At 43.6% G+C, this 12,352-nt stretch overlaps 2 protein-coding genes across 6 annotated transcripts in view; one reads left to right on the forward strand and one right to left on the reverse strand.

Annotated features, from left to right (window-relative positions):
* The window catches only part of TMEM67 (transmembrane protein 67), a 35,094-nt gene extending 30,974 nt beyond the window's left edge, over positions 1-4,120 (reverse strand). The window contains exons 1-2 of one of the 2 annotated variants that reach the window (XM_071803948.1): positions 3,970-4,120; positions 887-975 (exon numbers count right to left, since the gene is read on the reverse strand). In XM_071803948.1, the coding sequence (XP_071660049.1) occupies positions 887-943 (57 nt within the window). In that variant the 5' untranslated portion in view covers positions 944-975; positions 3,970-4,120. Of the gene's footprint in view, positions 1-886; positions 976-3,042; positions 3,260-3,969 lie in introns of those variants that run through there. The other variant, XM_065830271.2, reaches the window with a different exon arrangement.
* Positions 4,121-4,470: 350 nt separating this feature from the next.
* RBM12B (RNA binding motif protein 12B) lies at positions 4,471-11,122 on the forward strand. 4 transcript variants are annotated; one of them, XM_065830274.2, is made up of 4 exons: positions 4,471-4,721; positions 7,352-7,513; positions 7,640-7,685; positions 8,414-11,122. In XM_065830274.2, the coding sequence occupies exon 4, from the start codon at positions 8,442-8,444 to the stop codon at positions 10,536-10,538; it is 2,097 nt and encodes a 698-aa protein (XP_065686346.1). In that variant the 5' UTR covers positions 4,471-4,721; positions 7,352-7,513; positions 7,640-7,685; positions 8,414-8,441; the 3' UTR covers positions 10,539-11,122. The 4 variants fall into 4 exon arrangements, with proteins under 4 accessions (XP_065686346.1, XP_071660050.1, XP_065686344.1 ...); XM_065830272.2 differs by lacking the exon at positions 7,352-7,513 and having other exon boundaries at positions 4,472-4,721; XM_065830273.2 differs by lacking the exon at positions 4,471-4,721 and having other exon boundaries at positions 5,038-7,513.
* The last annotated feature ends 1,230 nt before the right edge of the window (positions 11,123-12,352 follow it).

The raw sequence follows: 12,352 nt of genomic DNA on the forward strand, positions 1-12,352 counted from the left end.
CATTTTATCATTACATAAGCTTTGCCACAGGATGAAAAACTAATGCCACCATTATAGGAAAGAGAAAGAAAAACAAAATGATCAAAACACCAATAGATATTTGTCAGTGTCTTTGTCTAACATAGCAAGAAGACGGAAGGAAGAGGGAAATTACTTACATTACCCATTAAACCCTTAACTTATGCAACTAAGCTGGTCTTGTGAGAGTTCTTCCACAGCTATTGGAGAGAAAGAAGTATTCAGGAAGACTTTCACTCTGAAAAGTTGTTTTTGCTGGAGAAAAAATATTTTTACTATAGTGGGAAAAAGCTGGTTAAGCCTGGTGCTTCTGGCTCAGTGCTGCGAATATGACCCAAAATCACAGCTTAGTTTGTCAAGAAAGGTAGAAAGAACTGACCAAACTGAAAAGATATATATAATTAAAGTAACAAAATAGCAGCAGCTCATTTTGAAGTAAAAATATAAAGTATCAGGGATTACGAAGATACAGCCTAATTATTACAACAATAGCATTTATATAAATAATTGAATGAGAAGCCTATGAGCTGAAAAGCATCTTTGGCATTCTATAAAACAGTGGTCTCCAGGCAAGGATAACATACCACAAAGGAGAAAAGAAAAGCAGTGGAAGGAAATGAAACATTTAAAATATTCTTCCTTTGGTTGTGGGATCAAATTTATAATGAAAAAAATGCCTACAAAATAATAGTAATAATGCTTCTGAAGAGAAAAAATATTACTACCCGTAAGCATGGTCTTAAAAATTTACAAGCAAAGGCTATTACGCAAAATAATTTTAAATTAACAAAAAAGAACTTGCACTGAGGAGCAAATTTTAAATAATAACAATAACAATAATAATAATAATAATATGTTCAATACTTACCATATTTGCTGGGCATTTTTCACAAATAATGGAAGACCCACCATTACTAGAAACCATCCTGTATCCTGGCTGACATTCACATGAACTACCTGAAAAAATCCACATGAACTTTTAATCTAGATAAAACTGTGTTGTTTTGGTTTGTTTTTTTTTCCACAGAATACTAAGAACAATTGCTATTGTTCCCAAGAGATCAATATAGATTATTATACAGACAAATAAAGCACCCGAGTGAGATGTGTAAGAAAATCACCTTTCTTTTAAAAAAATGTTCATGCTACAGTTTGTACAAAGATGTTTTACGAAAATATTAGTGGGCTGACTTATATAGTGGGGAAGGGAGAGGAGGAGCGGAGGGGGAGGAATAAGAACCCAGAGCTTGTGTTTTGTGAGTTTTTTCAAACTAAACTATATCAGTTGGTCTAATAACAGATATAAACTTTCCCTCTAAATCTTGCCACACTACCATTCCTAGCGCATCCTCTCTAAAACACCATAGGTTTGTGTACAGTTTTTATCCTTTGAATAGGAAGGCAGTTTTAAAAACAAAACATGTTTACGTGCAGAGGTTTTTCAAAATACAACTGTAGTTTGTAAAGCTATTTTTAACCCAAAGCTTTTAAAAACATGCATGGGGATCAAGCTTTATATTGAATGGTTTTCAGTGAGTAACAGAACATAAGTAACTTTTACTATGAAATTAAACACTACTTTGATGGCACATCATAGTGCACATCTGCTAGTGCTCAACAACTGTATTTTTCAGAAACATTTTCAGTCTCACTATCATGGACCTCTCTCTGTATTTTTAAACACATACTACAAACCAAACTTGATTTTATGTACTAATAAACTGGAGCTGTTATTATTATTTAAGCTTGTTGAACTGCGCATGTAAAAACCATGCAAAATTCTGTGAAAAGCTTTATAACCTCAAAGTACATCCTCATGAGACTAGTTTTACAGAAACAACATTAGTCAATTGATCAATCATTCATACTTAATATAAAGAAAAAGCCCAACAGGATTAGATCAATGAAGGTATTCGAGTTGTGACATTCACTGTGATGATACCTAAATTTTTAGACCCATTGCTTGAAAGCAGAATCCACAGTATGATTTAGTCATGGAGTGCATGGGTAGACTTGTGCAGTCCCAAGTGGACTTCAGAACTCAGACAAGATGCAAACAGCAGACTGAGTGGCAGTTACCTACATTGCTCCAGCTACAAAAAATTAAATCCTTGAACCCCCTCTGGAATTTCTCTCTCCTTGAAGCCCTTGAGGTAGAGGAAGATTCAGGTCTAAAAGGGAGTTACATATCTAGACATCCACATTATCAGGAGGTCTGAAAACTATTACAGTGCATTTTTCTGCAAGTAAACTACAGGATTACTCTTTTAAGATACCATGACGGTGGACAAAGAGGTGACCAGCCTTTACACAGCAGTTGTGAAGATGGCCATCCAGATCAGCGCATCTGAGGTACCAGTTCTGAAGAGAGATGCTGTTGGGTCTTAGTCTCCAGTTTGTTTTCGTACACACAACATGGAACTCCCACTTCTTTTGCACTGTGTATTTACAAAAGATGGACACTATCATGCCATCTTAACTCCTAAAGAAAGTGAATTACCATCTGCATTTTTCATTTAATACTGTCACGCTGTGTTGTGTATGCTGCAAGTTCGCATGTGCTACTTGGATTAGCATGTGCATGGCCTGAAGATCTCAGACACCCAATATCTCAGCCATTCAAGTTTTGACAAGGAGTTTCACATCATGGAAGAGTTCAAGAAGAGAAATTCAGGGCCCTATGAAATGTTATTGATGAAGATGTGAATACCTATAACCATGCAGATGCCTAAGGACAGAAGATTGGAAAAAAAAAAAAAAAAGGTCTACAGACGTTCCTCTGGGATGTATCTCAGACACAGGTATCAAAGCTGTGCTGTGGCAAATTATGTCTTTGCGGGATCCCGGCCCTTTTCGCTGCCTTTTCAGGCTTGCCCCTGAGGAAAGCTGTTTGACCGCCAAAACTTAAGCTCAGATTTTGCACCTCCCTCTGCAGGGGGCGCGGATTTCAGCGCGGAGCTACCCGAGCCCCGCCAACCCCGGGCCGCCCCGCCTCCCCCCGCGCCGCAGGGCCGTGTCGCTCACCGCCGGCGCTCTGTCGTTGGTGGGCCCCGCAAGGCCCGCAGGCCAGGCGGGATACGTCGAAGTAGCGGGCGTCGCCGCAGTCGCCGGGCCGCTGCAGCGGGAGGGAGAAGCCGCGGGCGGGCGGCGGCGCCGCAGCCACCGCCAGGAGCAGGACAGCGGCGGCCCAGCGCCCCGGCGTCGCCATGGCGACCTGCGGCCTCCTACGGCACGTCCCCATTGGTCAATCGCCTCTCGTACGGCAAGCGCGAGGGGCCCGTCCCAGGAGGCGAAGCATTCGGGGGCAGAGGGCGGGGGCCGCAGGTCCCGGAGAGGATTTAGGGTCTTGGCTACAAAGGGGCCAGGAGAAGGCTCGGGAAACCCCAGCGGAGGTGGGGTTGCTGAAAACGGAGAAGCGAAGTTCAGAGGGTTTTGTTTGGCGTGGTTTAGAACATGGAGCTGAATGGGATCAGCGGGGAGAGCTGAAGATGATTAAGAGAGCGGAGTATCTCGCTTATGAGGAAAGGCTGGGAGCTGGGTCTCTTTAGCTTGGAGGAGACTGGGGGGTGACCTCATTAATGTTTATAAATATGTAAAGGGTGAGCGTCATGAGGATGGAGCCAGGCTCTTCTCGGTGACAACCAGTGACAGGACAAGGGGCAATGGGTATGAACCGGAACACAGGAGGTTCCATTTAAATTTGAGAACAAACTTCTTCACGGTGAGGGTGACAGAGCACTGGAACAGGCTGCCCGGGGGGTTGTGGAGTCTCCTACTCTGGAGACATTCAAAACCCGCCTGGACACATTCCTGTGTAACCTCATCCAGGTGTTCCTGCTCCAGCAGACGGATTGGACTAAATGATCTTTTGAGGTCCCTTCCAATCCCTGACATTCTGTGATTCTGTGAAGAGCAAGTCGGATAAACAGCAGTATAATATGACTTCCTCACCTACACAACCCAAGCTGTGCCTCTCCTCTTCCCTGTATGCAGCTTCACACCTTTCTTGCTCCTCTTCCCTCTAAAACCAGACTCGAGCCAGACCCGAGTTAGAAATCGCGTCTGTAGCCACCGGCCGAGAATCCGCGGGTGCAAACCTCCCCCTTCCTCCTCCTCCTCTTGAGGCACCCACAGGCACAGGCCTGTCAGCACCGGGCCCTCCTCCCTGCCTCAGATCCTCAGCTGGGCAGGCACCGGGCTAATGGGAACGAGAGACTGAAGGAAAGGTCTCACACGCCAAAGTAGCGGTACGCTAACCGACACTGTCCCCTATGTAAACTTCGGTTTAATCGGGATGCCACAAAGACCGCTGCCGGCGCCAGGGCGCATGCGCACTAACTGCAGCGCAACCGCCTTCGGCTCTGCCAGCGCCCACCTCGTCCGCGCGCGCGGTGGCACAGGCCTCAGACTGCGCATGCGCAGGCGCGAGCGGTGGGACAGCGGCATTTGCCGCCCCACCTGCAGGTGGCGGGCTGGGGCGCCGCGGGCTTGTAGTGTGCGCGCGCAGGGTCGCGCGCGGCGATCGAGGGCCGGAAGGACTCGTGGCCGCAGGGGCGAAGGCGAGGGGGTCGCGCAGGCGCACTGCGCCGTCTCCGCGCAGCGCTGTGGGGAGCACCAAGGAGCGCCATTTTGGCGGTGCTGTGCCGTGCCGGGAGCTGCAGGAAGCGGGGCTCGGCGCGGAGCCTGGCCTGGTGGCGTGTCCGGTGGGTGGATGGCGCGAGGGAGAGCGCCCGGGTTCCCGGGACGCTGCGTGTAACCAAGGGCGCGGGGTTCCCGCCGTGAGCCGCTTCTCGGCACGGCGCTTCTCCGGGCCGCGGCCTTCCGTGCCGCCTGACTGCCCATCACCTTTCTCTCCCCGGTGCCGCCCCTCAGCCCTGTCCCGGTGCTGTGGGAAGGCTGGGCTTCTCCGCGGGGCAGGACCACAAGTGGCCTCCGGCGGCCCGGAGCGCCAGTGGCGCGGGGCGGTGTCCCCCTCACGCCCCGTTCCGCGATTCGCCGCCCGCGGCCCTGGGCTGCGGCCCACTCTGCCCTGCGGGCTCGGGCCGTGCCGGCTGCGGTCGGAGCGGTGCAGGGGCGGTGTGACTGGGCCTCGAGCGGCGCCGCCGGCGGGACCGCCTCACGGGCGTGCTCCAGCCAGTTCGCAGCGCTCAGGCCGGCCGTGTCGCGGGCCCGACTGCGCACACAGCTCACTCGCATCTTCAGCGATGAGACAACTCAGTAGTAAAAGATTACTGTGGCTGCTTTGAAGAGGATTAGAATAAGAAATTGTGCTCTGATGCACCAGTTATCCTTGTATTGTTCTGTTATACTTGGGGTATTTCTGTGGGTGTTATTTCTAGTTTGCATACTCACTGCATGCAGAGTAATCTCTTAAGGATGTCTTCAAAATACTAGTCTAGTGCAGGCTTTGTTTTCTACAGTGTTTGTAAGTTGGCTTTTTTTTTTTTAGTGAAGTTTTAACGGTATTTGCAATTTGGTGAGGCTGTGGAAATATAGTAGTGTCTTATAGTTAACTCAGTTCACATATAAAATTTCTTAAAATGGTGTGCATGCTTCTATGCTTTTAAGTTAGTGGCATGAAGTTGTCAGTGTGTTTTCTAAATCCTTGTTCTCTGAAGTCCTTGCTTCTTAATGATTTGGCCTTAGTTTTGTGTGGCACTTCCATCCCAAAGGCACTCTTTTTCGTCACTCAAATTGTTGGATGGCTTGTCTACGCTTTCTACCAATGCTTGATTGTCAGTAAAAGTTAATTATTTGAAATTGCATTTGTGTTTATGGACTTCTTAAATATTACATTATGATCTGGAATCACCGTGCCTAGTTTGCCCCGCTGAAGGTCATGTGTTGTATCCATGGTTCATTGTGGAGAACTTGCTGTTTGTCATTGAAGAAATACTGAGATCTGTTCTGAATGTTGTTTGAAAATTGGGATAAGAATGCAGAGTTGTGGAATTCAGAAATACTACAGATTAAATACATCATGAAGTAGCAGGGCAAGGGATGTAATTTTCCAAGTCGTGAAGGTCCTATAAGAAAATTCTGCCCTTGAATTCTCCTTGCCTTTTGGCATTGCCGTCACATCCATTGAGAAGATATGTTAAAAAGTGTACTGGGTCTGTCTGGGATGGAGTTGACATTCTTCATAGCAGCTCATACGGTTCTATGTTTGGGCTATGGCTGAACAGCGCTTGCACAGTATCAAGGCTTTCTCTTTTTTCCCCTACTCTGCCACCCCAGCAAGTACACTGGGAGCAGGCAAGAAGCTCGGAGGGGACACAGCCGGGACAGTTGACCCAAACTGACCAAAGGGATATTCCATGCCATGTAATACCATGCTCAGCAACAAAACCGGAGGCAGAGGAAGAAGGTTTTTGTTTGTTTTGGTTTTTTTGGGAGGGATTTTTTATTGGTTTCCAAAGTGGTTGTTCGGAGGCAGGCTGGGCATCGTTCAGCCTGTGATTTCTTTTGTTCCACTTTTTTCTCTTTCCTTCGCTGATGGAACTGTCTTCATCTTGACCCACAAGTTTATTGACTTTGTTCTTCCTCATTCCACTGGTGGGGATGAGGAGTCTTTGCTGGCTGAGGTCAACCCACCAGAAAAATACAGAGAGCTGATGATCTTCAGTGCAGTTATTAAACAGGCTGTTGGTTTTGGTTTGTTGTGTCTACAAACTGCTGGTTGCTGGTGCGGAAGTGATGTAGAATCTGTTAGTTATAGAATTTGGATTTTGCTCTTGTTTTGCTAAGCTCAGGTGGCGTGATAGTTACTGTGATCAACAGATATTTTGGCATCAGGATTCAGTGCTTTATGTTACTGAACAAGGGGTTTGCAGAAGGGATATTCTCCAGCACTTGTCATTGGAGCATTGGGCTCTTTCTTTTTTTTTTTTTTTTTTTTAAAGGGATGTAGTGATTTGCTACAGAAGCTTGTTTGTTCTGAAAGTACTGTGTAATATATTGTGTGATGTTAGATAGTGTTGAAAATCAGGATATGTTCAAGTCGGTTTATTCAAGTGATTCTTCTTATGTTTGAAAGGGAGCCAATATATAGGGAAAATATTAAAGTTTGCTTTGTAAATTGAAGCACTCCCTGAAGTTTCTCCTTATTGGATAGTTTTGCTCTTTCATTTGCGTGTCTTCACTGTGTACACTAAGTGCAGTGCTGGACTGGTGAGTAGCATACTCTTGGTGTGAACTTTGAAAGCGGGTGGATTTCAGAAGAATGGACACATCATGTAATCTTGAGATGGACTTACGCATCTTTCAAGGACTCAAAAGAATTGAATTGAGAGTTTTTCCCTCGATTTACTGTCAGTCTGTTTCATTTCAACAGTTCACTGTGGCACAACTGATGACCAAGTAATCTCACCGTGCTTTCCACGTTTGGAGAAGTCAGCTTATGTTTTGAAGTTCTTTTTCTTCTAAAATGGGAACACAAGAATGCAGTGCATAGCATCATGGAACATGGAAGGAGTTCATCATAGTATCCCAAACTGTGGGTTCATTACATGCTTGGCTTTAATATTAGCCACTGCTATGGATGAGCTGCAGCAGTGTAGTGCAGTATGTAAAGAAAAATACAGATATCAGCCATTAATTATGTTTCGTTTTCTTTCCACAGTTAAGTTGATTTTACAGAATTTATCAGGTCTCCAAAGCAGAAACAGGTAAGCTGCCAAAAGCTTAACACTTCTCACTGAGTATTGTGACAAGATCATGCACAGCCTTTTTTTTTCTCACAGACTTGTGGCTGGGAACTAGGATTTGCTCTCCTGAGTGCACGTGGCTGCTGCGGTTAATACTCTGACTACATGAAAAAGACAACATTTTTGAACGCTGAGAAAACATACATTATTGAACAGAACTGATCACTGGGTAGAGCAGCTTGTCAAAACAGTGAAGTCATCACTGTGTGTGAATTACTTCCTTTTCTAGTGATGTAGTTACCCTTTTTCATTTCTCTTCCTATCATCTGGTATTTTTGGTGTTACACTCACAAGTGTCCTGTTCAAAAGTAAACAGGATTATTTTTTTTTGTTCCTGAGGACTGGGCAGAGATCTCTGGCATACAGTAACTATGCCATGAAAGACTTTAGGTGTTCTTCAGGCTCCATGGATCATGAGGAGTGACTGAGATGGATTTTGTTGCCTTTAGGATAGGGACTATTGATAGACTTGTGCACGTGTGCTGGTGGAGTAGCTAACTGTTCTGACTAATACACTTTCAGTGAATCTTGTTTTAATTTCGTTCTTGTGAACTTGTGGGTTTTTTGGTACCTTCTCTCTTGATTGAGACAAGGACATTCATTAAAAAGGCTCTAGCTTCTAAAGTGTTAAGATACTGTAATAGCTGAGTACTAAACACGTGCTATCATGTGTACCTTTTTGTCTGCAGGTGATTTTTGCTGTGGGTTGAGCTCAGCATGGCTGTAGTCATCCGTTTACAGGGGCTTCCTGTTGTTGCGGGTCCTGCAGATATTCGTCGTTTCTTCTTGGGATTGAATATTCCTGATGGAGGTGTGCATATTATTGGAGGAGAGATTGGGGAGGCTTTTATTATATTTGCAACAGATGAAGATGCACGGCGTGCCATGAGCTGTTCAGGAGGGTTTATCAAGGACTCGCGCATAGAGCTCTTTCTCAGCAGCAAGGCAGAAATGCAGAATACCATAGAAATGAGCCGGAGACAGTTTGGCCGTGGGGGACGAGAAATGATGTCTGGCTCTAGAAGAACAGGTACTAATGGTTCTGGTGCATCGGGTGTTGGAGACTTTCCACATGTAGTCCCGGTTTTTCCAAAAGGAATGAGTAAACCTGATTATGGTCCACCAAATCATCCAGAGGCTGGATTCCATACCAATGGCACAAGACATGGTGATATGGGTATGCCTAAATCAAGCTATCAGTCAAGAAAGGGTTCTCATCCATTTAACCCAGATGATCTTTATCTATATCTACGTGGTATACCTTACTCTGCAACAGAAGATGAAGTACGTGCTTTCTTTTCTGGGATACATGTGGATGGAGTGATTCTGATAAAGCATCGCAATGGTTTAAGCAATGGTGATTGCTTGGTAAAATTTGCTACGCCTGGTGATGCCTTAGAAGGACTTCAACGTCATAGACAATACATGGGTCAGAGGTTTATAGAAATAAGCCCATCTACAGAGGAACGATGGATTGAATATGGTGGGACGGTGGACATGCCAAATGAGATGGATCACTTCTTGTGTGAAGACCGTTCTCCAAGAAGTTCAGGCTATATGCATTCAAGGAAACATTCTCATTCAAGATCACCAAGGAGACAAAGAACACGTTCTCGTTCACCTCCCACCCAGGAATATTACATACACTTAAGAAATCTGTCTACTAATGTGGAGAAGAGAGATTTGAGAGATTTTTTTCCTGATCTGGACATATGTAGCAAACAAATCAAGCTTCTAACAGATAAGCATCAGAGGAGGACTAGAGATGCTTTTGTCCTGTTAAGGAGTGAGAGAGATTACCAGGCTGCTTTGGAATGTCATAGAAAGGTTTTGCTCAATCGTCCTGTTTACATTTTTCCAATTTCAAAAAAGTCAATGTTGAAAATAATTGATTCTTGTGAGAGGAGAAGATCACAGGACAGAGATCATCCTGGACAGGCCATACCAGAAAAAGGTTACCGGGAAGGTCATTCTGGCCCTAAGACATGTGTTTATGTAAGGAATTTTCCGTTTGATGTGTCAAAAATTGAAGTGCAAAAGTTCTTTGCGAGATTTGATATTGATGAAGATGATATTTACTTGCTCTGTGATGACAAAGGAGTTGGGCTGGGAGAAGCATTAGTGAAATTTAAATCTGAAGAACAAGCCATGAAAGCAGAAAATTTAAATCGTCGAAGATTCTTGGGAATGGAGGTATTAATAAGACTTATATCTGAAGATCAGATGGAGAAGTTTGGTGTAACTGTGCCATTCTCTGCACCAAATGACATGCGGAGTCATTCACATCCCTATGACAGAGATGAGCTTTCCCGTCCAGTTGGTTCACCACCTGGGCCACCACAAGGGCCACGCATGCATTCATTTGGTCCCCCTGGGAACTTTAGGCATCCTGAATTTAGACACCCCCCTGAGGACTTCATGTGCCCTCCTGAGGATTTTAGAGGTCCACCACCCCTCGTGGATTTGGGTGGTGATGGTGAACCTTTTGGCAGAATGGAGTTTGGGAATAATAAAATGGGAAGTTTCCCTGAAGGAAGATTTATGCCAGATCCAAATTTCAGTGGTGGTTCTGAACATGGTGTTCCTATTCGATTGAAAAATTTACCTTTTAAAGCTACTCCTAATGAGATTCTGGATTTTTTCTATGGCTACAGAGTCATACCAGAGTCAGTTTGTGTACAGTACAACAAACAAGGATTACCTTCTGGTGATGCCATCATTGCTATGACAAACTATGAGGAAGCTATGGCGGCTATTAATGAACTGAATGATAGGCCAATTGGTCCACGGAAAGTTAAGTTGAGCTTGCTGTAAAGGAGGAAAAGATGTTCTAGAATAAGACGTTCTAGATTTGACAGCATTGACAGTTATTTTCACTTTTTTTAGTTACTGGAAGATGCAGAAGAAACTGTTTCCATCAACGGTTGTAAATAATATCTAGTTCGGTTTTTTAGCTTTTGGTTGAAATATCTGTATGGTTGAGATATAAGACTGCATTGTGCCTACTTCTTGTGGCAGAGAAGAGCCCAGAAATTCTATAGGACCTTGAATGTCTTACATGGAGGCATAAAGGCATGGAGTTGTAATGCTTTGTGTTTTTTTTTTTAGTTTGCTTTTATTCCATGTCTTTGCATCAAATAAAAATGTAAGCGCTGGTTGATCAACCACACAAACGGTTTAAATAGAAGAACTTCAGTGCTACTGCATTAGTAGATTATGCTTCTTGCTGAGGTTAGCTTAATAAAATTAAAAATGACTGTTCGGTGTAAACTGTTCAGGTTTTGATTTTACGTGGTTGCAGGCATTCCTATTAAAAGAAGAAAAAAGAGCTTCCTGTTCACATTAGCTGGCTTTGCAACTTTTTTTTTTTTTTTAATAAAAAATAAATTGCCATTAAACGTGTCTTTATGTTTTAAACCTGTACAGTTAATGATCTCAACTATTACGCTCAGCATACATGGGTCTTGGCAAGAATGATGCTGGCTGCTTCCTATGGTAAGAGTGAACTTATTAAACACAGCAATGAATATGTATAGTTACAAAGACTGCAAAATCTGTATTAATCAGTCAGATAGATTTTCTTGTTTGCCTCACTCACTGTAGTATCTTGAGGCAGAAAACCAACCTTGGAATTAGATCAAGAATTCTGTCTTCAGCCTGGGTATTCAGAGTGGTCTTTGTTTTGTCTCCACATGCTTGTAATATGAATATTAACTTGATAGTGATGTCTGGAGGCATTCCAGGTCAATCTCTAATTAGTTTTAACTAACATCTGTCACTTGCAACTAAGCTGGCAACCAACTATGTTCTTTTCTTTTGTAAGAAAATAAATGTTTATGTCAGTATTTAGAATGATTGGTTTGGTACTAGCATATTTAAATGTTAGGAAGTAATAAAGGCTGGCCTCTGAGGAAAAACTGCATCTTCAACATTCAGGCTTAGTAAGAAACTGGTTGTGTGGAAAAGGACTTTGTACCGCTGTTGACACTGCAGCTGTGTAAGACAGTACTTGGAGTACTAAAGAATTTTATAAACTTCTTAGTTCCCTCAAACTAAGACGACAAAGTTGCAACTGTGATGAGAACTTATTTTAACCTTTGCTCAGGCAGTACCAAAACACTATTCATAGAGTAGTTGGGGTTGGAGGAGACCTGGAGCTTTCTAATCCAACTCCCTTCTCAAAGTGTCAACTACAAGTTGTTCATGGCCTTCCTTGTCTGTTGGATTTGGAATATCTTGAGAGACTCCACAGCCTTTCTGGGCAGCCTGTTCCAGTGACTGATAACCCTCACCTGTGGTCAAGTCATCATCAATACTAAACTTCCATGTAAACTCTTTTAAGTAGAAGCAAACTATATCTTTTTTTTTTTTTTTTTTTGTTCTATAATCTTTAAGTGGCCAGTGTAGCTTTACTTCTAAGTGCTAGGAAAAAGGCATTTTGAATGAGAATGATAATGCCAAGTCTGTATATGTAAATTCCTCTGAGGAAAAAAAAAATGTGGCCAAATTGTCAAATTCTGAACACTTATTTTTTTTTTCCGTCTGGGAGGAACTGGTTTCAGAATGTACTGTTCTGAACCCCCCTCTGAATTTAAATGGAATTAAAATTTTAAAAATCCTCAAGAAAT

The sequence above is a fragment of the Patagioenas fasciata genome, chromosome 2 (assembly GCF_037038585.1).
Source record: "Patagioenas fasciata isolate bPatFas1 chromosome 2, bPatFas1.hap1, whole genome shotgun sequence".
NCBI lineage: Eukaryota > Metazoa > Chordata > Aves > Columbiformes > Columbidae > Patagioenas > Patagioenas fasciata.